Source organism: Bubalus kerabau, chromosome 19 (assembly GCF_029407905.1).
Source record: "Bubalus kerabau isolate K-KA32 ecotype Philippines breed swamp buffalo chromosome 19, PCC_UOA_SB_1v2, whole genome shotgun sequence".
NCBI classification, from domain to species: Eukaryota; Metazoa; Chordata; class Mammalia; order Artiodactyla; family Bovidae; genus Bubalus; species Bubalus kerabau.
The window spans coordinates 25177735-25202202 of NC_073642.1; the positions used below are offsets into that span (position 1 = coordinate 25177735).

Genomic DNA, 24468 nt, shown 5'->3' on the forward strand with positions numbered 1-24468 from the left:
CATCAGCAAATCAACCCCAAACGTGGTGTCTCTCCCAAGACCCAGGAGTGGAGAGCCCTTGGGCAAGAGTTCCTCAACTCCAGGGAGGCGTGAGTGCTGGGTTCTTCCCAGCCTCTGCACTGTCCCCCCACCCCCAACATCCACCCACTGAACACAGTTCTTAACAACAGTGCAGGCACCAGGTAGGTCCACCCCCAGCAGAGCTCGGCCCACTGTTCTGAACTGTACATACAGCAAGATGATATTGGGAAGTATCATCCGATGCCTTTGTCATGCTGGGTCATCTTGGCCATCTGGGGCCCCTAACCCAGACAGCCATGGCCTCCTGTACTTTAGGGAGAGGGTGGAACCCACACATGAGGGAGCGATATTTAACTGGTAAGTTCCAAAATAATGCCATTTCAGTTGTGAGATGGTGTGGATGCTGAGGCTTTCGGGCTTTCATGCCTGAGCCAGGTGGGCTTTTATGAGATTTGAAGTTGGGGTGGGGAGAGACTTCTAGGTTCCAAGGAACCAGAGGTTGAAGAACTCGGAGCACAGAGATTTGTCTTACAAGCGTGGGGAGGGAGGGACTGTTTCTTGCCACCAGAAGAGAGACAAGAGCACTTCCTGGAGTCAGGGAAGAGGTGGAAGAAGAGGGCAGTTTGAAAAGGCTGAGATGCTTCCTGATCCCACCCTGGGGTGGGGGTCTTGGCCCCACTTCCCACTGGAACTGTAGGAGAAAGTAGGCTTCAAAGAGCTCTAGACTTGGGGGTGCTGAGCACAGTGGAAATGGTGGGTTGTGTAATTAAACAGGGGCTTCCCCTGTGACTCAGCGGTAAAGAATCTGCCTGCAATGCAGGAGACCCAGGTTCGATCCCTGAGTCCAGAAGATCCCTTAGAGGAGGGCATGGCAACCCACTCCAGTATTCTTGCCTGGAGAATCCCCATGGACAGAGGAGCCTGGAAGGATACAGTCAACAGGGTCGCAAAGAGTCAGACACAAGTGAAGCCACTGAGCACCCTCACATGTAATTAAACAGAGAGGGTGCCTGAGGGGGTCACCTGGGCCCCATGCACTGTGAACACATCTCCTCAAGACCAGGCAGGAAGTGAGGAAGTGCTGAGGGGGCATCTGGACCAGAGATGGCCTGGGGGTGGGTGCACAGGCTCCCAGTGCAGAGGTCCAGTAACCCAAGGGCAAAGCCTTGGGCCCCTAACCTGGGCCCAGACCTGGTGTGATAAATCTCCTCTGTGGAAGCAGTTAAGACCCTGACAAGCTTCCCCACCCATCACCATGATGTTCCCTAAACACCCCCTGTACCCAGGCAACATCTTGAGGGTACAGAAGGAGGTAGGAGAGAGCCTTGGAGGAAAAACCAATAGCCCTGGCAGGAAATTTTAGCTGAACTGACCAGGTTTAAATCCTGAATCAAGCAAGCAATAAATGGACAGTCTGCACTTTCTATTGGAAGAGACCGAGTTACCTTGAAATGGCCAGATTACGTTTTTTTCCACCATTAGAAGAAATGGAAAAAAGATTAATTTTTTTTTTCTTTTGGCCAACAGTAGAAATGGAAAAAAGATTAAGTTGTTTCCGCCATCGGTCTGAAGGGAGGCTCACGAGCAAGTTTGGTTAAAGAGGAATCAAGTTTGTGCTCGCTCCGTGACAGTGTGTGAACTTTCCCTCTGCACAAAAGACAGGGCAGCGTCACCACAGATGGAACGCTGGAAGTGAAGGCAGAAGAGGTGACATGTGCTCAGTGGGATCTTTTCAAACCGGCCGTGCTTGGCGCAGACGTGTGCAAGGAGCCTGAGCGCCTGGCGCCCGAGGATAAGCTGCACCTCTACCCAGATCTTCCCCGAAGAAAGGAGGGGTCCCACCCAGCGCCGCATCTTTGCTGAACACCCACTCCCCTTTCCCCTGGGACCTTCCACCACCACCTCCATGTACAAGCTGTCTCATGCATGGTACTTGGCACCCGAACCCGCTGAGAATCTGTGCACGTGAGCTCCTGGCAGCCGAAGCCCCAGCCCCGGGCCATCCAGGGAGGAGGCTGCCTCCTCCTACCCTGGCCGGGGAGCCTGTGTTTATTTTCTCTCACTCCTGAGGCCTGGCTTCACGTAATGTGAGAGCAGAGGTGGGGAAAGCACAGTCTCTTCCTTGTTAAGGCACTGAAACAAAGATTATTTTAACAGAGAGAAGGGAGTGTCCCTATTGAATATTTATTATTCAAGCTCTGTTCCACACCATTAGGGAGTAAAAAAAGAGACCCAACCACAAGAATTTTAAGGAAGGTGGTCGGTCAGTCAGTACTGCATCGGCAACATGCAACAGGTCGGGAAATCGTGTTCTCTCTAAAAAAATTTCACTCCCTTCTGGGCAATAATGTGGACCGGCTTCTGATAATATTTGGTCCCCTCTTGTTTTAACAGAAGGAAGATTCCCTGGAGGCTCTTCTCTGACTCCAGCTTTTATCTCTCCAAGTCCCTGCTGCAAAGGGCTACTCACGTGAACAGAACTGCCAGGCACATTTTATTCTGGTAGCCACAGTCCCACAATGAATACCACAGTCCTGGTCAGCTAGAGAGATAGAAGACTAACCCTCAGTTTTCAGTATTTACCATGTGCCAGGAAAACATTCTAAGTGCCTACAAGCAAACTTAATTCTCAGAGGAACCCTTTGATGAGGCACCATTTGTCATTGTTGTTGTTCGGTAACTCAGTCGTGTCTGACTCTTTGTGACCCTGTGGACTGTAGCCCACCAGGTTCTTCTATGGATTTCCCAGGCAAGAATATTGGAGTGGGTTGCCATTCCTCCTCCAGGGGATCTTCCCAACCCAGGGGTTGAACCTGCATCTCCCACAATGGCAGGCAGATTCTTTACTACTGAGTCACCTGGGAAGCCTGAGGTTCTATTATTTCCCCCAATGTGATGTAGAGAGAAATTGGGGTTCCAAGCATTTAAGCATCAGTGCTGAGATCTGACCTCCATCTAGGTCCAGAGTCTGAGCTCTTGATCACCATGGCATGCACCCACTCTGAATATTGTTGGATGCTGAGTTTATGCCCACTAGGTTTCTGAGCCAACCGCAGTCAACAGGGTGGTCCATCAGCTGGGTTAGAAAGAGCCATGGGTCCTCAGCAGGGCAGGCTCCTGGAGCTCCCAGGCCTGGGATGCTCTTCAAGAGTGCTCTCCACCTTAATCCTTCTCTGATCCTAGAAGGTCTGCCCACATCCCACCCGCCCTGCCAGTCACTGGAGGGATGCCCTTCAGGGCCTTATTCCCTGTGCAGCTTCAAAGTGAGCAGCTCAGGCTTCAATCAAAAATACCATTAAGTCCCTATACATACGAATGAGTTCCATTCCGAGAGTGCATTTTTAAGTCCAGTCTGTTCGTAAGTCCAACAAAGTTAGCCTAGCTAACCAACTAACTAATCGGCTATATACTGCTGCTTTTACGCTTGCTTCTGGACATTCTGGGCTTGAAATAGACACTGTACTACTGTCCTCTACACAGGACTGCACGGTAAAGTGCACACAAGCACAGCCACTTGTGGAGGATGCGTGCACGTGACAGTGTGCGCCAGACATGAGAAGTAACTTGTGATAGCTCTGACTGGAAATGCGGACATTCACATCTTGGAAAGTTCCCGACTTGAAGCTTCATATGTATCAGACTTAGTGTAACAAGCAAACAAAATGGGCGTCTATTCCGGGTGGTGGGTTAGACCCCAGCGTAGAGGTGGTGTGCTGGCGTCTCTGCAGCCCTGCCACCTCATGTGCTCCCTCCCTCTCTCTCTGCCACCAGCCAGGACCTGGGAGCCTGTTGTCAAAAATATATTTCTCACCCTGACTTTGAAGAAGATCAAGGAGGGAGCAGACGTGGTAAGAGGGGCAGGGAAATCCTTCTCTCCGTGACACTAAAAGTCACAGCTCTTTCATTGTCCTTGAACTTGCCATATTTTCAGATCACCCAAGGAACCCACTGCACTCTTGTCTCCTCTGGTGGCCCTGACTTCGGAGATTTCATTACCTGGAAGCATCTGGTCAGAGCATCACAATCGAAAGGCAAGCGACAACCCCCACTCCTACTTTGTGGTGAGCGGGGAAGGGGATGGAGAGAGAAGTAAAATTCACACACCTGCTGTCAACATGCGTGCCTATCAACGTACAAGATACAGAGTCTACAGAAGCTACTGACCTGAGGAGCGTTCTTTGTCTTTTAGTAAATGCCCCAAACTGCTGTGCCTTTTAGAGATTTTGTTCCTGCTCTTTATAGTGTTTCTCTTGCCTCCCTTGTCATCAGGCTGCGACCTGTCACTTTTTCCTGCCGACATTGGGCCTTCCCGGAGCAGTCCCCCAGGCCTTTCTAATCTGCTCCTTCCAGTCTGCTGTAGGCTGGGAAATCAGATAACCAGTTATGAAACGTTAACAACTGCTGTGTCCTGGGCGCTTACACTATGTAGCGAGTACCTTGTGTGCCCAGTACCTCTTATTGACAGGATCTGATATAAGCCTCAGAATAACCCTCTGCAGGTAAGGTGAGAATTCCTATTCTTTTGATGACAGAATTCTGACTGAGAGGGATGGAGCGAAAGTCAGGACTTGGGCCTTCCTCTGAAAGGCAGGTGACACCTGTCCTGGCTGGGTAAGCCTGTGTTCTGCTCACTTCCTGGTCTCAAGTCGGGAATGCAGAGGTGTCTGCATATGACTTCTGCTACCCATGGGGAGAGAGGAAGGTACCTGACAGCAGGTGGAATGGGTAGCCAGTTAGGAGGAGTATGGTCAGCTACCCAGAGACTCACTACACCCATACCATTTAACTAGAGAGTTCATCTCTTAATGGGTTGGGCCAAAAGAGGACTTGGAACTTTCAAGTCTATTTCCGCTTCAGACTCAAACACTGAGTGTGTACCCTGGGCCAGGCATCATCTCTCTTGAATTAGAACCAGCATATCTGGTTCAAGCTCCCTTCAAAACTTGTCATTTTTTTATTGATCAAAAATCTCAAGCTCTAGCAGCAAACATTTTTTTGAAGCTAACACTTTTGCTTGAGCTGACCCAGATACAGCATTGGTATATAACTCTGATGAATACTACAGAACCCATTTTTGTTCAACATCTGTAAAGGACTATTTTCGTTCATTTGGTAAGACCATATGAGACAGACAATTTGGATCCCTGGGTTCTAGCTCTGGGTGCGGTCACCTCTGGACCCTGGTTTCCTTACCTGCGAATTTTACGTATAGATCTACGGCTAATGCCATGGACAGAATGTCTGTGTGGCCCAATATTCAGATGTTGAAGTCCTAATCTCCAAAGTGGTGGTATTAGCAGGTGGGGATGTTGGGGGATGACAAGGTCATGAGGGTAGAGCCCTCGTAAATGGCATTAGTGCTACCAGGGACAGACGACGAGAAGACAGCCATCTGCAAACCAGGAAGGGGTCCCTCACCCGACAACGAATCTGCCGGCACCTTGATCTTGAACTTCCCAGACTCTGAAACTGTGAGAAATAAATGTTGGTTGTTTTAAGCCACTTGATCTAGTATTTGTTATAGCAGCTTGAGCTAAGACAGTTAAGTCGTAAACTAGTGAGTACGGTCTAGTAAAGGTTTATGAACAATCTAGAAATAAGAACTCTGTATTTATCCATAGGAGATGTGATTTGTTAAAATAACTTGTCAGTGGAACTCAAGCTTAATTATTATAATCTATAAAAATAAGCACCTGTAATTTGTTTTTACCTTAATACCAATCCTCTACCACTCACAGATTACAGGAGATGGATTTAATTAGTGATGTTTGTGCCCTCCTCCACTCACTAACAAAGCTTTCCCTTGTGTACCAAGATGACTTGCACAGACTTCTTGGAAGCTGTGGCCCATTATTTAGCAAAGTTTCCTGGGAGGTGAGCCCTCTGCTACAACCGGGTCCAGGGCGTGTGGGTTGCCTTTGCCACTCTGAGTTAAGGGAAAGGAGAAGACGAACAGCAGCCTTAATCAGAGGTGGCTTCCTGGCCACTGGCAGGGGGATCAGTTTGCAGACGGTGTTTTGCTTGGCCGGCTCCTTGCTTTGTACAGTGTGGATTAGTTGCCAGTATTTAAAAATCAGGAGATTGCACATAAATATGTGATTTCTGGCTTCTCTTGGAAAAATCCTAAGGGCTGGCTATCCTTGGTCCACATTCTCGGGCAACAAGCGGCTGCAGTTTGGACAGGGTGAGCATTTACTCTATCCACTACAGACTCCTCTGCCTGCGGTGCTCCTGCCTTGGAGGCCTGCAGTCAGACATCACTGGCCTCGCTGTTTTCTCATTGTTGCTGTTGTTTAGTTGCTTAGTGGCATCTGACTCTTTGTGACCCCATGGACTGTAGCCCACTAGGCTCCTCTTTTTCCCAGGCAAGAATACTGGAGTGGGTTGCCATTCCCTTCTCCAGAGGATCTTCCTGACCCAGGGATTGAACCCATGTCTCCTGTGTTGGCAGGCAAATCCTTTACCACTGAGCCACCTGGGAAGACTTTCCCACAATCTGGCATCAGGATTTGCACCTGAGGCCACACCCACTCAACAACTCCAGAGGGGGTGTCACCCATGTGGATTCAAACACAAGGTCCACTGGAACTGTGCTCCATGGCCGCCCTGTTTGTAATCCTTGGAGACTGACTTCACTTGACTATTTTTTTTTTAAACATAAGTACATAAATGAATATTTAGATAACATTATTTTAAGTTTTAGCTTAAAGACCAAGCATATCATTGTAGAATATATGCTAAGATTTTAAAATATGCATTGAGATAATAGAACCATTTCAGCCAAGGAGTATTAAAATTTTGACAACTAAATTGGAAATTATGTCCAACAGGCTTTTCAAAAACTCTTTTTACAGACTATTTAGCAGAGTTACAGGAAACCATCTCCTGCAGCAAGAAAACCTTTCCCTCTGAAGCTTTCTTGAGATAAAGAATAAAAAAAGGACCCTTCCCCCTTTCTCACATCAATGTCTATTGATCAAGAATAATAATCAGAGCTCACACTTTAATTTTTAATAGTATTTTTTAAAATACAGAAAATATAAAAACGTTCAGTCTGTGCACTTTGCAAGTTTTTAAGAATGCTGAGTACTCATAAAAGATAAATTTTGAAGCCACAGAATTTAGAGCTGGAAAACAAACCTGGAATGTATTGAGTCCAATCACTTCATTTAGGAACAAGTATAAATCAGTCCAGAGATGTTAAGAAACTCTCCCAAAGTCACACAGCAAATAAGTGCCAGAATTCTGAATTCCAACAAGAGACTCCCATTTTTTGCTTATATCTCTGTCTATAACTCTGACTCTGAACTATTACTGATAATATACAGACATGGAGATTGCAGACAGGCTGATGGCAAGGGAAAAAAAGACAAAGGAAAGAGTGGGAAGGACAGGAGAGAAAGAGTAAAAAAGGACCTGCTGACCAAGCAATCACTGTTGTCACTGCTGTGTGAAATTTTAATTTCCTCTTTGGAAATTCGGGTTAAAAATACATCCATTTCTATTTGCAGAGTGCTCGTCTTCTTTAAGTTTCACACTTCACACTTTACTTCTGAATAAATGTTTATTTTCTAATGTAATCCTAGAGATTTCACTCCAATGAGGGGAAGGACTTAAGCCCTAGACATTACATCCGAGCCCCCTAAGAAGTGTCAAGGAATTTATAAAAAGTCTCTTTATACCCAAAGGGAGTTAGAATGTCTTAATATACATCATTTGAGAGATTTATTTCACCTCGCTCTGAAATGCCTGGAGCACATGTTTGAAACCCACACTTGTTCACTCATCTTTGCCTTCCACATTAACGTCAGTCTCAGTTTGGTCCATATTAACCCTCAGTAGTGATTATACAAAGTGGCACCCTCTATAAGAACCGCAGTGCAAAAGAAAACCTCCGTAGGGACTTCCCTGGTGGCACAGTGGATAAGAACTCACCTGCCAGTGCAGGGGACACAGGTTCAATCCCTGATCCAGGAAGATCCCACATGCCCGCCGGGCAACTAAGCCCATGCACCATGACTACTGAGCCTGTGCTCTAGAGCCCAGGAGCCGCAACTACTGAAGCCCTCACACCTAGAGCCCATGCTCCGCAACAAGAGAAGCCATCGCAATGAAAAGTCCACATACCGCAACTAAAGAAAGCCCGCTTGCAGCAATGAAGATCCAGCACAGCCAAAAATAAAAACATAAATAAAATTAGAAAAAAGAAGGCCTTCATAAGTGAGTTAATTAAAAAATGTACAATGGCCTCTGTTCTCTAGTCTTTACATTTAGAATTCAGCAAGTGACGACTTACCCAAGGTAGGGAAGATGCCTAAGCATAAGTCACAAGTTCCTTTACTATTTTCCTGAAAACCAAGGGTTTTCTGGGAACGACCCAGGCACACATTTTAGCGCGAAGACTTTTCTTGGCCTCCCTTTCTCTTTGGGGACAAAGAGGCAGCATACTCCGATGAAGCCTCATGACCCCACACTCGGGGGCTTGGACAGGCAGCGGTTTCTCCTCGCCAGAGCCTAAACTTGGATTTTGTCTGCAATCCATCATTTCAAGATGTGATTTCCACCACCACCCCCCTCTCCCTTTTTTGGCTCACTTTATTCATTCTCTTAAGTACCTAGAAACCATATTATCAAAGATTCCATCTCAGTCCCACCATGGATTCAGCCTAATTGATCTACGTCCTTTCATCTCCCCCCACCTCTGTTTTTTTTTTTTTTCTTTAGAAAGAAGAAATGATGAAGAAAATGTTCTTGGAATTCATTTCTGGCAGAGTCCTAGGAGCTTTGCTTTAAATTGTTAGTGAAATGCTTGACATTTTTCCTTTACTTTATAAACATTATGTGCAAATCATTCAGAATCCTAATGGAAAGTAATTTCCCATTAATGCCGGCTATAAAATGCCATTTTCTTTTGAAACTGTGCCTTAGAAACAAACAGTACGGGACGCCTTCACACTCGCAAATTCTACCCACGAATCAACGAGGAAGCCCAGGGCTGGGGTTGGGGACTAAAGTAGAGGCAGATGTTACACGGTGGCATGGCATGCAGTGTGCTATAATGGAGAATCCAGTTGTGGACACTGAGCCTTCCTGAAAGCCATCTTCTACACATCTGTGATCTCTGGCTGACCATCACCCAGCTAACAACTTAATCTGTCTGGGGACTGAGCTACTGGCCAAGAAGGAGGGGACAGAATACTACACACACAGTCTGGATGACAACGCCAAGGAACGGACTGTCCTATCTCCACTTTCTTCTTCCAAGTCAGATGCGTACAACAGACTCCCTTTGCAACCACTTGCTGGCCCGATTCCCTCCGATCAAGAATCTTGGAAAGAAATCTTTCCTGATGCTCTTGAACGTTTGCTGACATTCCCCAGTATTATTTCTTAACAAGATAAAATGAAAAATCTGTAAGATATAGAACTACCATATGACTCAGCAACCACACTCATGGGCATATCCCCAGAAAGAACCATAATCCCAAAAGACACACACACCCCAGTGTTCACTGAAGCACTATGTACAATAGCCAGGACATGGAAGCAACCTGGATGTCCATTAACAGATGAATGGATAAAGAAGTTGGGGTATGAATAGACAATGGAATATCACTTGGCCATAAAAAGGAACAAAACTGTGCCATTTGCAGAGACACGGATGGACCCAGAGAATGTCATACAGAGTGAAGTAAGTCAGAAAAAGAGAAGAACAGATATTGTATATTAATGCGTATATGTGGAATTTAGAAAAATGTTAGAGATGAACCTATTTGCAAAGCAGACATAGAGACACATAGAGAACAATGTACAGACACCAAGGGAGGAAGGCAGGAGTGGGATGAATTGGGAGATTGGGACTGACATATACACACTACTATGCAATGGCACCCCACTCCAGTACTCTTGCCTGGAAAATCCCATGGACGGAGGAGGCTGGTGGGCTGCAGTCCATGGGGTCGCTAAGAGTCGGACACGACTGAGCGACTTCACTTTCACTTTTCACTTTCATGTATTGGAGAAGGAAATTGCAACCACTCCAGTGTTCTTGCCTGGAGAATGCCAGGGGGACAGGGAGCCTGGTGGGCTGCCTTCTATGGGGTCGCACAGAGTCGGACACGACTGAAGGGACTTAGCAGCTTAGCAGCATGTATAAAATAGATAATTAATGAGAACATACTGTATGGCACTGGGAACTCTACTTAATGTTCTGTGGTGACCTAAATGGGAAGGAAATCTAAAAAAAGGTTGGCTGGGGGGTGGGGGGGACATTTGTAAACGTGTGGTTGATCCACTTTGCTGTACAACAGAAACTAACACAACATTGTAAAAACAACTCTACTCAGTTGTGTCCAACTCTTTGTGACCCCATAGACTGTAGCCTCTGTCCATGGGATTTCCCAGGCAAGAATACTGGAGTGAGTTGCTATTCCCTTCTCCAGGGGATCTTCCTGACCCAGGGATCGAACCTGCATCTCCAGTGTCTCCTGCATTGATAGATGAATTCTTTACCACTGAGCCATCTGAGAGGCCCTTCTGGGGTCCTAGGGTCTGCTGATTCCAATTCATTCAGATATAATACAGGGAGGAAGGCAGGCTGGGGTTGGACTTGCTTTCAACATATTTAGTTATATTTATAACCAGCTTCTTTCTAACAGAAATTTTGAAATGGCTCACAATAACATATGTATTCAGAAGAGAGGTTTCACAGACCAGAAAGAGAAAAGTAAAGCCATAAAAAGTAAGGAAACAATGTATTTTCATACAAACAATAGAACTTGTGAGTAAAGGTGGGAGCGGAGTACTAAAAATGGTATCAGAGGGACTTCCCTGTTGGTCCAGTGGTTAAGAATCCACCTGCCAATGCAGGGGACACAGGTTCCATCCCTGGTCCTGAAGATCTCACATGCTGCTAGGTAACTAAGCCTGCACAGCACAACTGCTGAAGTCCACGTGCCTAGAGGCCGTGCTCTGCAATAAGAGACGCCACCGCAATGAGGAGCCCGCACACCACAACTAGAGAGCAGCCCCCCGACTGCAACTAGAGAAAGCCTGCGCATAGCAACAAAGACCCAGTGAAGCCAAAACTAAATAAAGACATTTTTTCAAAAATTATACTGGAGCAACAGACATATGCTGGGACTGTCCCAAGCAAACTAGGATGCATGGTCACCCTCATCAAAGGGGAGGACGTGCACATGGACCAGCTCTGGCCATTTTATAATGATTGCTGTGCTTGAACTTTGCATCTGGCACTAAGCTTCCTGGGGGTGGGGAGAACAGGGAATACAGTGGGTACACAGTTTTCTTTAAAGAAGGAAGTATACCTATTCTTCAAAAGTCATTGACTTTTCCATTATTAAATACAAGATTGTTTATTCAAATACACTTATTGAAATACAATTTAAAGAATATCTTTTTAAAAAGGAAAATATTGCCCAGAATCCTACCATTTAGCCTGGCCTACATGCACAAATTGATTTACAAGGTTGTAATCACACTACACTGATAACTCTGTGTCTTTCTTTTCAATTTCATATCAAACCATAAACATTCGAATGTTTCAACATAATTTCCATGTCAGTGAGTTTGAAGAGCTGCACAATATCCCATTTGATATACCATCATCTACTTAACAATTATCCTAATGTTGACAAATATATATAAATAAATATTGGCCATTAGCCTGTTCCCATTTATAACTCGTTCTTCCTCTGTATAGTGCTGTAATAGGTACAGGAATATGCTTTTGCTTAAATTATTTCTCTAAGATACATTTCCAGCAATGAAGCCACTGAGAGTATGCAAGCATTTTTATTAATTTTGACTGATATTGTTGAGTTGATTTCCCAATGAGTCACCCCAGGGCTGGCAAACTCTGGCCTGTGGGCCAAGTAACATCTGAATGGGATACAGCCATGCTCATCCATTTCCATACGGTCAGTGGCTGCTTTCACATCAGAACAGAGTTGAGGGGTTGCAATCAAGACCAGATAACTGACAAAGTGTAAACTTTTTATGACCTGTCCCTCTACAAAAAAAGCCTGCCAACTCCTAGGTTATCCTTAATGTACGTTCCCATACCACCCTGCATGTGGTACCACGTTCTAATGGAAACAAATTGTGTGGGGTCTGATGTGTTCTTCCACAACATATGTGTAGTAGATAGATGTGTGTGGTAGAAACTGCAAGCTGGCCACCAACACTCTCTCTCTCCTCTTTATGGTGATATAGTGGTGGGATGTGGCTCTTCAGCTAAACCCACTCCCCTAACCTCTGCAGCTAGTTGTGGTCCTGTGACTAGGTCCATCCCAGGGGGATGGGAGTGGAAGTAACATCAACCACCTTTGGTTTACTTCCCTAAAAGGAAACCTCTAGACCTGGACTTCCAGTCTTAATTTCTATCTCATTTGAACCATTGCTTTCTTGAGTCTCTGTACAACAGTAACTATTCTTACCCTAACTCATGCAAAAACTGGTACCAGAAGTGGGATTTTGTCATGATAAGAGCTAAAATTAGTGGCCAAGCCATGATGAAGAAGAAACAGATATAACTGGCATGAAAGTCGGTGATCCTAGTTAGGGTGTGGAAAAACACTTGGTAAAACTTTTGCCTGTGGTAACTTTCAAAGCATCCCGCGTATCAGGAGCCTAAAGGAAGAAATTGGGGAAAACAGAATGTGACTGGATGGTAACTGCTCCTTGGTACATCTAGCTACTTATTGTAAGAAAGGGAAGAATTGCCCGGTTTGCAAGCAAAAAGGGAAGAGACAGGAATCAGAGATTGGGTCCCAGAGCATTAGATAAGCTTCTGTACCACCAAAGAACGGACAATGGGCAGGCTGTGCTCCAAGTCATTCTCAGAAACTTCTGTAAACTGAATGAATGGACCTCATTCCACAGCAAAGATTTATCTAGAGGTATTGCCTTCCCACTCTTCTGCTATTCCAGATGGCCTCAAGGTAGCCTCCATAAGTTAAGAAAGGTTAGCTGGGACTTCCCTGGTGGTCCAATGGTTAAGAATCTGCCTTGCAACACAGAGGACACAGGTTCGCTCCCTGGTCAGGGAACTAAGATCCCACATGCTGCGGGACAACTAAGCCCACATGCCTCAACTAGAGAGTCTCTGGGCCACGACGAAGAGCCTGCATGATGCAAAGAAGATTCCACGTGCCACAGCTAAGACCCAAGAGAGCCAAATATAGAAATATTTAGAAAAAGAAAGGAAAGGTTAGGCAAGAAAGGAAAGAAGTAAGGCGGTCTTAAGAGCTATATCTAAGAAAGAAACTTGGATGTGATTACTGGCATATGGGAGTGCTTGGGAGACACAGATCAGAAGCTATTACATTTTTAGAGGCCTTGAATTGGGAAAAGGAAGTGCTGGTCTAACCTGAAAACATCTGCATCTATTGAACCTTGAAGAACCCTCAAGACACCTAAGCAGCAGTAAGCACAACTGTCAGAGGAAGTGGCTTCCCAAAGGCCACTTCAGATGTGAAGATGTGGAAGCTATGAAAGACATCTGAGAAGACAAATCTAGGGACCTGCAGGATAAAGGACAAGAGCTAGACTTCTCACACCTTCCAGGGAGTAGAACCAGGGTCTAATCTTCTTTCATTGACTCAACAGGGGGTCCCGCAGAATCCATCATTTCTTTGGACAAGTGTGTGCATGCTCAGTCACTAAGTCATGTCCGACTCTTTGCGACCCCATGGACTGTAGCCCTCCAGGCTCTTCAGTCCATGGGGATTCTCCAGGCAAGAATACTGGAGTGGGTTGTCATTTCCTTCTCCAGGGGATCTTCCAAACCCAGGGATCAAACCTGCGTCTCCTGCATTGGCAGGTGGTTCTTTACCACTGAGCCACCAGGAAATCCCAGCCAATCACTAAAGATTATAAAATAGGTATGTCTTCCAAGGGGGAAGAAGCAGGATGGGGAGAATTAGGAGATAGGGATTGATACACATACACTATTGATACTATGTATAAAATAGATAACTAATAAGAACATACTGTATAGCAAAGGGAACTCTAATTCACTGTGGTGACCTGAATGGGAAGAAAGTTCAAAAGGAAGGGGATATATGTATATGTATGGCTGATTCACTTTGCTATACTGTAGAAACTAATATAACATTGTAAAGCAACTATCAGATCAGATCAGATCAGATCAGTCGCTCAGTCGTGCCCGACTCTTTGTGACCCCATGAATCGCAGCACGCCAGGCCTCCCTGTCTATCACCAACTCCCAGAGTTCACCCAGACTCACATCCATCGAGTCAGTGATGCCATCCAGCCATCTCATCCTCTGCCATCCCCTTCTCCTCCTGCCCCCAATCCTTCCCAGCATCAGAGTCTTTTCCAATGAGTCAACTCTTTGCATGAGGTGGCCAAAGTACTGGAGTTTCAGCTTTAGCATCATTCCTTCCAAAGAAATCCCAGGGCTGATCTCCTTCAGAATGGACTGGTTGGATCTCCTTGAAGTCTAAGGGACTCTCAAGAGTCTTCTCCAACACCACAGTTCAAAAGCATCAATTCTTCGGCGCTCAGCCTTCTTCACAGTCCAACTCTCACATCCATACATGACCACAGGAAAAACCATAGCCTTAGCAACTATACTTTAGTAAAATCAATTTTAAAAATTAAAAAATAAAATAGGTGTGTTTTTAATTCCAAATAATGTTGGAAAACAAGAAGGACCATAAATTATGAAAACTATAAGGAATATCTGAAAGATGGGAATCAAGCAGCTGGAGAAAATGAAGCTCAAAATGGTCCCCAAAGAGAGATGCAACAAAAGTGGGTTTGGAGGGTGCCCCAAACTCAGAGTAAGTAGTTCTGGGAGCTGGAGGACTAGTTGGCATTCTGGGAAAAGAGCAGCCTGATGACTCCTCCCACCCTGGCCTTGTACCAAGTACCTGAGAGACCAGGCGTCTGCCTCCAGGAGGAGTACTGAGTGCAGGGACCTGAAATGGTGCCATGAGGGAGGCAGCCAGCCAGAAAACTAGAAACCACTGCACCTCACTCAGCAAAGCATCCGTAATCCCTCAAAACCACGGGAAGTGGGCAGCAGTAACAGACACAGCACCACAGGCAAATTGACATGGAATCTCAAATGAGAAGTTGCACACAGAGCAAAGAATTGTTTTTTATCCATTAGTACTTGGCAAAAACTGAAGTCTAATGACACAGGCAAGGGGAAGCAGGTATTGCTATATTAATAGTAGTGTACCTGTTTTAGCAGGTAATTTGGCAGTATCAATGGTCTCTTAAATGCATTCACTCTAACTCAGCAATTTCATTTCCAAGAAGGACTTGCCCATCAGCATGTAGAGGCAGATAAAGGACATTCCTTTTATAAAATAACTGGAAGCACCTTAATGTCTATTAATAGGGGAAATGGTATATATAATGGAAAACTATGAAGCCATTGAAAAATAATAGGATAACACATATAAAATGGAATATCACGCAGCCATAAAAAGAACAAAATAATGGCATTTGCAGCAACATGGATGGACCTAGATTGTCATACTCAGTGAAGTAAATCAGACAGAGAAAGACAAAGTCAGACATATATATATATATACACACACACATAAATGATAAAAGTAATATCACTTACATGTGGATTATAGAAATATGGTAGAAATGAACTTATTTACAAAATAGAATCACAGATATAGAAAACAAATTTGTGGTTACCAGGGAAGAAGGGGGAGGAGGGCTCAACTGGGAGACTGGCATTGACATTTACACACTACTATATATAAAGTAGATAACTAATAAGGACCTATTGTATAGCACAGGGAACTCTACTCAACAATCTGTAATGACCTATATGGGAAAAGAATCTAAAAAAAGAGTGAATGCATGCATATGTGTAACTAATTCACTTTGCTGTACACCTAAAACTAACACATTTTAAATCAACTATACTGCAATAAAATTAAAAAAAAAAATAGTGGGATAGATCCATATGCATGATGTGGAAATAACTCCAAGAAACAATGGTACATTTACAAAAGCTAAGTGTAGCACAATACCTCTAGTACAAAATCTTGTATTTGAAAACCAGTGAAGGGTTTAAAGCAGTAAGTATACAGTATATCTATGCACATAAATAGATATGACAGTGTTCATACCAAATTTTTAACACTGGCAACATCTAGGAAGGGGCCTGGGGTAGAGTGGGTGATCACAAGAAACTTAAGTATGACTTACACCATTTTAATGTTATTTTTCTCAGTTCAACCATTTTCTTTAGGCATATATTTGTGCCATTTGTCTAATTAAAAAATAATGGTGCAACACATATGAGGGTGCCTACCACATAGCAGATGCTCAGCCAATGCTGATTCAAAATTTTTTTAAAATTAGGAAAATATTTTACAAAAGTTAAAAATTTAAATGTAGAGGATAATGCAGCATGATGTTTCTATGGCCAAGGTTTGACACACGAGAAGGCCATCGGTATAGATCTGATAGACAGTGCCTGATGAACTATGGACAGAGGTTCATGACATTGTACAGGAGACAGGGATCAAGACCATCCCCAAGAAAAAGAAATGCAAAAAAGCAAAATGGCTGTCTGAGAAGCCCTTACAAATAGCTGTGAACAGAAGAGAAGCGAAAAGCAAAGGAGAAAAGGAAAGATATACCCATCTGAATGCAGAGTTCCAAAGAATAGCAAGGAGAGAAAAGAAAGCCTTCTTTAGCGATCAATGCAAAGAAATAGAGGAAAACAATAGAATGGGAAAGGCTAGAGATCTCTTCAAGAAAATTAGAGATACCAAGGGAACATTTCATGCAAAGATGGACTCAATAAAGGACAGAATTGGTATAGACCTAACAGAAGCAGAAGATATTAAGAAGAGGTGGCAAGAATACACAAAAGAACTGTACAAAAAAAATCTTCATGACCCAGATAATCATGATTGTGTGATCACTCACCTTGGGCCAGACATCCTGGAATGTGAAGTCAAGTGGCCTTAGGAAGCAATACTATGAACAAAGCTAGTGGAGGTGATGGAATTCCAGTTGAGCTATTTCAAATCCTGAAAGATGATGCTGTGAAAGTGCTGCACTCAATATGTCAGCAAATTTGGAAAACTCAGCAGTGGCCACAGGACTGGAAAAGGTCAGTTTTCATTCCAATCCCAAAGAAAGGCAATGCCAAAGAATGCTCAAACTATCACACAATTGCACTCATCTCACACGCTAATAGTGTAATGCTCAAAATTCTCCAAGCCAGGCTTCAGCAATATGTGAACCATGAGCTTCCAGATGTTCAAGCTGGTTTTAGAAAAGGCAGAGGAACCAGAGATCAAATTGCCAACATCCGCTGGATCATCAAAAAAGCAAGAGAGTTCCAGAAAAACATCTATTTCTGCTTTATTGACTATGCCAAAGCCTTTGACTGTATGGATCACAAGAAACTGTGGAAAATTCTTCAAGAGATGGGAATACTAGAGCACCTGACCTGCCTCTTGAGAAACCTATATGCAGGTCAGGAAGCAGTTAGAACTGTCCATGGAACAACAGACTGGTTCCAAATAGGAAAAGGAGTGTGTCAAGGCTGTATATTGTCACCCTGCTTATTTAACTTCTATGCAGAGTACATCATGAGAAATGCTGGGCTGGAAGAAGCACAAGCTGGAATCAAGATTGCTGGGAGAAATATTAACAATCTCAGATATGCAGATGACCCCACCCTTATGGCAAAAAGTGAAGAAGAACTAAAAAGCCTCTTGATGAAAGTGAAAAAGGAGAGTGAAAAAGTTGGCTTAAAGCTCAACATTCAGAAAACTAAGATCATGGCATCCAGTCCCATCACTTCATGGCAAATAGATGGGTAAGCAGTGGAAACAATGGCTGACTTTATTTTGGGGGGCTCCAAAATCACTGCAGATGCTGACTGCAGCCATGAAATTAAAGGACGCTTACTCCTTGGAAGGAAAGTTATGACCAACCTAGACAGCATATTGGAGAAGGCAATGGCAACCCACTCCAGTACTCTTGCCTGGAAAATCCCACAGGCAGAGGAGCCTGGTAGGCTGCAGTCCATGGGGTTGCTAAGAGTTGGACATGACTGAGCAACTTCACTTTCATTTTTCACTTTCATGCATTGGAGAAGGAAATGGTAACCCACTCCAGTGTTCTTGCCTGGAGAATCCCAGGGATGGGGGAGCCTGGTGGGCTGCCGTCTATGGGGTCCCACAGAGTCGGACACGACTGAAGCGACTTAGCAGCAGCAGCAGCAGCAGACAGCATATTAAAAAGAAGAGACATTACTTGGTCAACAAAGGTCCATCTCATCAAGGCTATGGTTTTTCCAGTGGTCATGTATGGATTTGAGAGTTGGACTATAGAGAAAGCTGAGCGCCAAAGAATTGATGCTTTTGAACTGTGGTGTTGGAGAAGACTCTTGAGAGTCCCTTGGACTGCAAGGAGATCCAACCAGTCCATCCTAAAGGAGATCAGTCCTGGGTGTTCATTGGAAGGACTGATGTTGAAGCTGAAACTCCAATACTTTGGCTACCTGATGCGAAGAGCTGAGTCATTTGAAAAGACCGGGAAAGATTGAGGGCAGGAGGAGAGGGGGTCAACAGAGGATGAGATGGTTGGATAGCATCACTGACTCAATGGACATGGGTTTGGGTAAATTCGGGGAGATGGTGATGGACAGGGAGTGCTTCGGTTCATGGAGTTGGACATGACTGAGCGACTGAACTGAACGTGGTGGAATTCATCCTTGATGTAAGTACTCAATACAAGGAAGCAGGAAAGGGTGCATTACTAAGGGGGAAAGGGAATTTACCAAATAACCTAAGAGAGAAATTCAGGATCTCAGTGTAGCCACACAGAATACAGCAATGAGCAGTGAGCAAACACTTTCAGGAGAGCCTTGCAGAAGGGCATGTGGTACCCACAGAACGGTCAGCTCACCTGTTGTCTTTGCTGAGGAGGCAGTGGACACCCCATTGAGCTCGCTGGGACTCCTTTTTATGGGCCGTGGCTTGTATTCTCGCTTGGGGACGTTGGATGCAGCCAATATCCTGTGACACACATTTTAAGATCAGTCAGACATTTGATGAAAAATTCAAAGCCTCCAAACCTACATTTTTTCTGCCTTGTGGACCTACACATTTAGGTCCTAAGGTGATGGTCATGAAGGGGGTGATTTTTACACATTGACCCTTGAGTAGCCCAAAGTGATGGCTTTGATATCCCAAATGTAGTTTTTTAACTATATGCAGACATACCTCATTTTATTGCACTTTGCAGATATCTGCTTTAAAAAAAAAAAAAAACAACTGAAGGTTTGTGGCAACTCTTTGTACAGCAAGTCTCTGGGTGCCATTTTTCCAAGAGCATTTTCTCACTTTGCATCCCTGTATCCCATTTGATAATTCCCCAAATATTTCAAACTTTTTCATAGTTATCCTATCTGTTGTGGTGATCTGTGATTAGAGATCTTTGATGTTTACTGTTGTAATTAATATGGGCCCCAGAAACAGTGGCATGTGAGCTGGCAAGCTTAACTGATAAATGTGTGTTCTGACTGTTCTACCTACCACCTCCAGCTGTTCACCCATCTCTCTCCTTCTCCTCAGGCCTCCCTATTCCCTGAGACACAACAATATTGAAATTAGGCCAACTGATAACCCTATAATGACCTCTAGTCTTCAAGTGAAAGTCTCATATCACTCATTTTAAATCAAAAGCTAGTAGTAAGGAAGGCACACTAAAAGCCAGGAGAAGTCAAAACCTAAGCTTCTTGTACCACACAGCCAAGTTGTGGATGCAAAGGAAAAATTCTTGAAGGAAATGAAAAGTGCTTCTCCAGTGAACACACAAATGATAAGAAAGCCAAACAGCTTTATTGCTGCTATGGGGAGAGTTGTAGGGGTCTGGATGTAGCTCATGGATGACTTTGGGGGGTTCAAGACTTCAGTGAAGGAGGTCACTGCAGATGTGGTGGAAAGAGTAAGAGAACTAGAAGTGGAGCCTGAAGATGTGACTGAATTGCTGCAATCCTCTGATAAAACTTGAATGGATGAGGAGATGCTTCCTACAGATGAGGAAAGAAAGTGGCTTCTTGAGATGGAATCTATTCCTGGTGAAGATGCTGTGAAGACTGTTGGAATGGCAACAGAGATTCAGAATATGACATGACTTAGTTGATAAAGCAGCAGCTGAGTTTGAGAGGGTTGACTTCAGTTATGAAAGAGGTTCTGCTGTGGGTAAAATGCATCCAACAGCACTACCTGCTGCAGAGAACTCGTCTGTAAAAGGCAGAGTCAACTGATGCTGCAAACTTCATTGTCTTACTTTATGAAATTGTCACAGTTGCCCCAACTTTCAGCAACAACCACCCTGATTATTGAACAGCCATCGACATTAAGGCAAGATGCTTCACCAGCAAAAAAGATTAGGACTTGCTGAAGGCTCAGGTGATGGTTAGCATTTTTAACAATAAATATTTTAAAATTAGAGCATATATTGGGCTAGCCAAAACATTCATTTGGGTTTTTTCCATAAGGTGTTACAGAAAAACCCCAAAACAAACGTTTGGGCCAACCCAATACATAGTGGGGTTTTTTTTTTTCTTAGACATAATGCTATTTCACACTTAAAAGACTACAGTTTAGCATAAACATAACTTTTATATGCACTGGAAAGCCAAAATATTCATATGACTCACTTTACTGCAATATTCACTTTACGTGGTAGTCTGGAACCAAATTCTCAGTATCTCCAAGGTATGTCCGTATTTGTAAAGTACTTTCTCTCATAAAGTCTCTGAGGCATCTAACAAGTACCAGGGATGAACTGGGCACTCAACAATGTTCACTTCCTTCTCTTTTTCCTCTTATAAAGATAGAATTATGAAAAGACACACATGTGAGCAGGAGATGAACTACCTGCCTTAGAAAGTGGATGATTCAGAGACTGGACACGTCTTGTGTCTTCCTTTTATAATTATTGCATTGATTTAAGCCAAAATCCCTCCAAATTTACTCATTATGATAATCCCATGTAAAACAATTATCTGTTCTCAAATTTGGTCAAAAGATAGGGTAGTATTTCAACCCAGTATTTCAATTAATAGGGTTGCAATGCATGATACCTATATCACTGATTTTCAGAAAAGTCAACAATACACTCATCAGTAAAGTCATAAGGAACACAGCAATCTTTCTTTGACCACTGGGAGGCATTTTTGGCTCTTTCAGTATCAGAGTCAATATTATAAACATGCCCTGATATTTGTGCTGGGAAAGTAAAAATACATCTTGTTCGAGATAATTACATATTATCTGGTGGGCTTCCCCAGTGGCTCAGTGGTAAAGAATCCGCCTGCCAATGCAGGAGATGCAGTTTGACCCCTAGGTCAGGAAGATCCCTTGGAGTAGGAAATGGCAACCAACTCCAGTATTCTTGCTGAGAAAATCCCACGGACAGAGGAGCCTGGCAGGCTACACTCCATGGGGTCACAAAGAATCAGATATGACTAAGTGACTGAGCACACACACTCAAGAACCTACTGTATGGCACAGGGAACTCTACTCAATACTCTGTAATGGCCTATACAAGAAAATAATCTAAAAAACGAGTGAAAAGTACCCAGCTCTTTGCAACCCCATGGACTGTAGCCCACCAGGCTCCTCTGTCCATGGGATTCTCCAGGCAAGAATACTGGAGTCGGTAGCCATTCCCTTCTCCAGGGGATCTTCCCAACCAAGAGATGTATGTATATGTATAACTGATTCACTTTGCTATACAGCTGAAACTATTAATAATACACACTGTCTGAAGACCATCTCACTCCTCCCCACATCCCCAGATGTTGGGGAGTGGCCCTATGCCATCCCACCTTCAGCTAAATTCTCATCATGTCAGCAAGGAAGACAGGACCTCTCTGAAAGGGCTGAACTCCAAGGCAAGTGTGCAACCTGGGTTGCCCTAAACACAGGTCACAGAATAAGGGACTTGAGCAAAACGAGAAGAGAAAAGCTGCCAGACGTCCTTTCCAGGTTCTGTCCTACTGGACAAAGTCATACGCTTATTATTTCAGCACAATCCGCACCCAACCATGAAAGCCAGTGGAAGAAAATTCAACACAGAAAGGGGCAGTGAAAAGGGGGAACTGGAGAGAGAGAGATGGATTTCTACTGACTTCAACTCGGCAGCCCTTGTCTGGTAGTCAATGGGGAGGCACTTACCTCATCTGTAGCTTGCTCTGCAGCTCCTGCAGAATCTCTGTGGACTGTCGGTGATAATCTAAAGCGGCCTCGACAAACACAGCCAGCTGGCTGACTTGTTCTACCTGCGGCACAAGTGGAAAATGACTCCGTGGAGGCCAGCGCCTGGCTCATGTGCAGAATGAGGAGAGACTGGCGACCCAGACCCAGCTTTTCAAGGAAGACCCCCACCCCACCACCACCACCAACCCTGTCTGCCTGGGTTCTGGTCGATTTCGTTTCATTTCATTGCAAAGTAATAATCACACGGGTCATAGTAGAGAGCTAGACATGCTGGAGAAACATGTTCAAATCTAGTTTTGATTATGAAGCTGCTTTAGCTCAATAAAAAAAGTCTGTTTTTCCAATTAGATGATATTCTTGGGAGATGTGTATGCTATAAAGCTCATGAACCTGAAAAAGGAGAGATAAAGCTTTTCCAATGACAACTCAAGCCAATATTTAGTAAATGAATTTGCTTTCTTAGTGAAGTGTCTCTACGGGCAATTTTGAGCTAAGTCACATAAAGAAAGTAAGTAAATTAAGCTGTTTTCAGGCTTCCCAGGTGGCGCAGTGGTAAAGAATCCGCCTGTCAATGCAGGAGACACAGGAGATGCAGGTTCAATCCCTGGGTTAGGAAGATCTTCCAGAGGAGGAAATGGCAACCCACTCCAGTATTCTTGCCTGGAGAATCCCCATGGACAGAGGAGTCTGGTGGGCTATAGTCCATGGGGTCGCAAAGAGTCAGACACGGCAAGCAACTGAGCAGCACACAAGCTGTTTTCAGATAAGAAAAGAAGCCAGGGAGCAGGTCGTGCCCCAGGGCAAAGATATGCCAGCCCCCTATATGTATTTATTGCCATCAGCACAAAATAATTTCCCTGAAATAAACAACCCAAAGGAATGAACCAGGAAGACTCTGGCATGTCTCTTTCCCATGAACCAAGACATTCATGAAATGTGAGACCAAATTACAGTGGATGAAAAAAAATAAAATCAAAAAGTTATGTTATATGGAGAGCCCCAAAGACCTGGGCATGCAAAATTTGAGGAAGAGATATCTCTCGCGGGGTATCAGAGCTCTGCCCCCAGCTTCCCTATATGTCTGAGGGGCTGCAACAGAAAGGAGGGATGAATGGAGCTGATTTCCACAAGCCTCAGAGGAGGGACCACTGGGTGGAGGTGATGGGGAGGCAAGGGGTTCCAAGAGTGAATGCCATGAACGCCAGAACCAGACAAAGCACAAACCAAAATCAATCCCCCTCTTTCCTAAACTTCCCCAAAGTGTATACCTCATCTCCTTACTTCATTTCTAAGTAACTTAGGGGAAAGTCTGCCTTCTTAGTCCCTCCTACACATTCACCCTGCAAAACCAATCATGGGCTCCTTTGCCTTCAAAGACCTAAGCTATTTTCATTTTCTATTATTGACTGTGCTTTATCTGTCTACACTTTAATTCTCCCTGCCCACGCACACCATTTTAAACACAGGCTCACTGTTCACATAAGATCTACATGGACTTCCGCTTGGGTCATTCTGTGATCCGCATCTGCACAATGAAATCCCATCATATCACATTTACATAACCACACTCAGTGGCTGGAAAAGCAACAAGTCTAAGCCTGAAATTTCCAAAAGCCCAATAAACAAAACAAAGACAGCCTGGCCCCTGCAAAATTCTAAGGATTTAAGTTTCACCTCTTTGGCTTTTACACACACTTTTAAACAAGTCCAGAACCATGGTCTAACAGGATCACAGCAGAATCTGCTTCAGATTCCTTACAGTGTAAGAGCTGTGGCTGGTTAACAACTGCACTACACTCCTCTGTCTTTAGTAAGGTTAATTTATATATATACATATTTTAAAAATAATTTTATTTATTTACTTTTGGCTGTGCTGGGTCTTCATTGCTGCACAGGCTCTTCTCTAGCTGTGGCAAGTAAGGGCTACTCTCTAGTTGAGGTACATAGCCTTCTCATTGTGGTGGTTTCTCTGGTTGTGGAGCATGGGCTCAGTTGCTCCACGACATGTGAGAGCTTCACGGATCAGGGGTTGAACCCATGTCTCCTGCATTGACAGGTGGATTCTTTACCACTGAGCCACCAGAGAAGCCCAACTTTTTTTTTTTAAGAGTGTATTTTTTTTAATATGAACCATGTTTAAAATCTTTATTGATAAAAAAAATCTTTATTGAATTTG

General features: G+C 44.1%; 1 protein-coding gene across 3 annotated transcripts in view; it reads right to left on the bottom strand.

Annotated features, from left to right (window-relative positions):
• The window catches only part of SH3GL3 (SH3 domain containing GRB2 like 3, endophilin A3), a 104467-nt gene that overhangs the window by 6997 nt on the left and 73002 nt on the right, over positions 1-24468 (bottom strand). For all 3 annotated transcript variants that reach the window (XM_055556209.1, XM_055556208.1, XM_055556210.1), the window contains 2 exons: positions 22251-22354; positions 18970-19079 (listed from right to left, as the gene is read on the bottom strand). In XM_055556209.1, coding sequence (XP_055412184.1) covers positions 18970-19079; positions 22251-22354 — 214 coding nt within the window. The remainder of the gene's footprint in view (positions 1-18969; positions 19080-22250; positions 22355-24468) is intronic.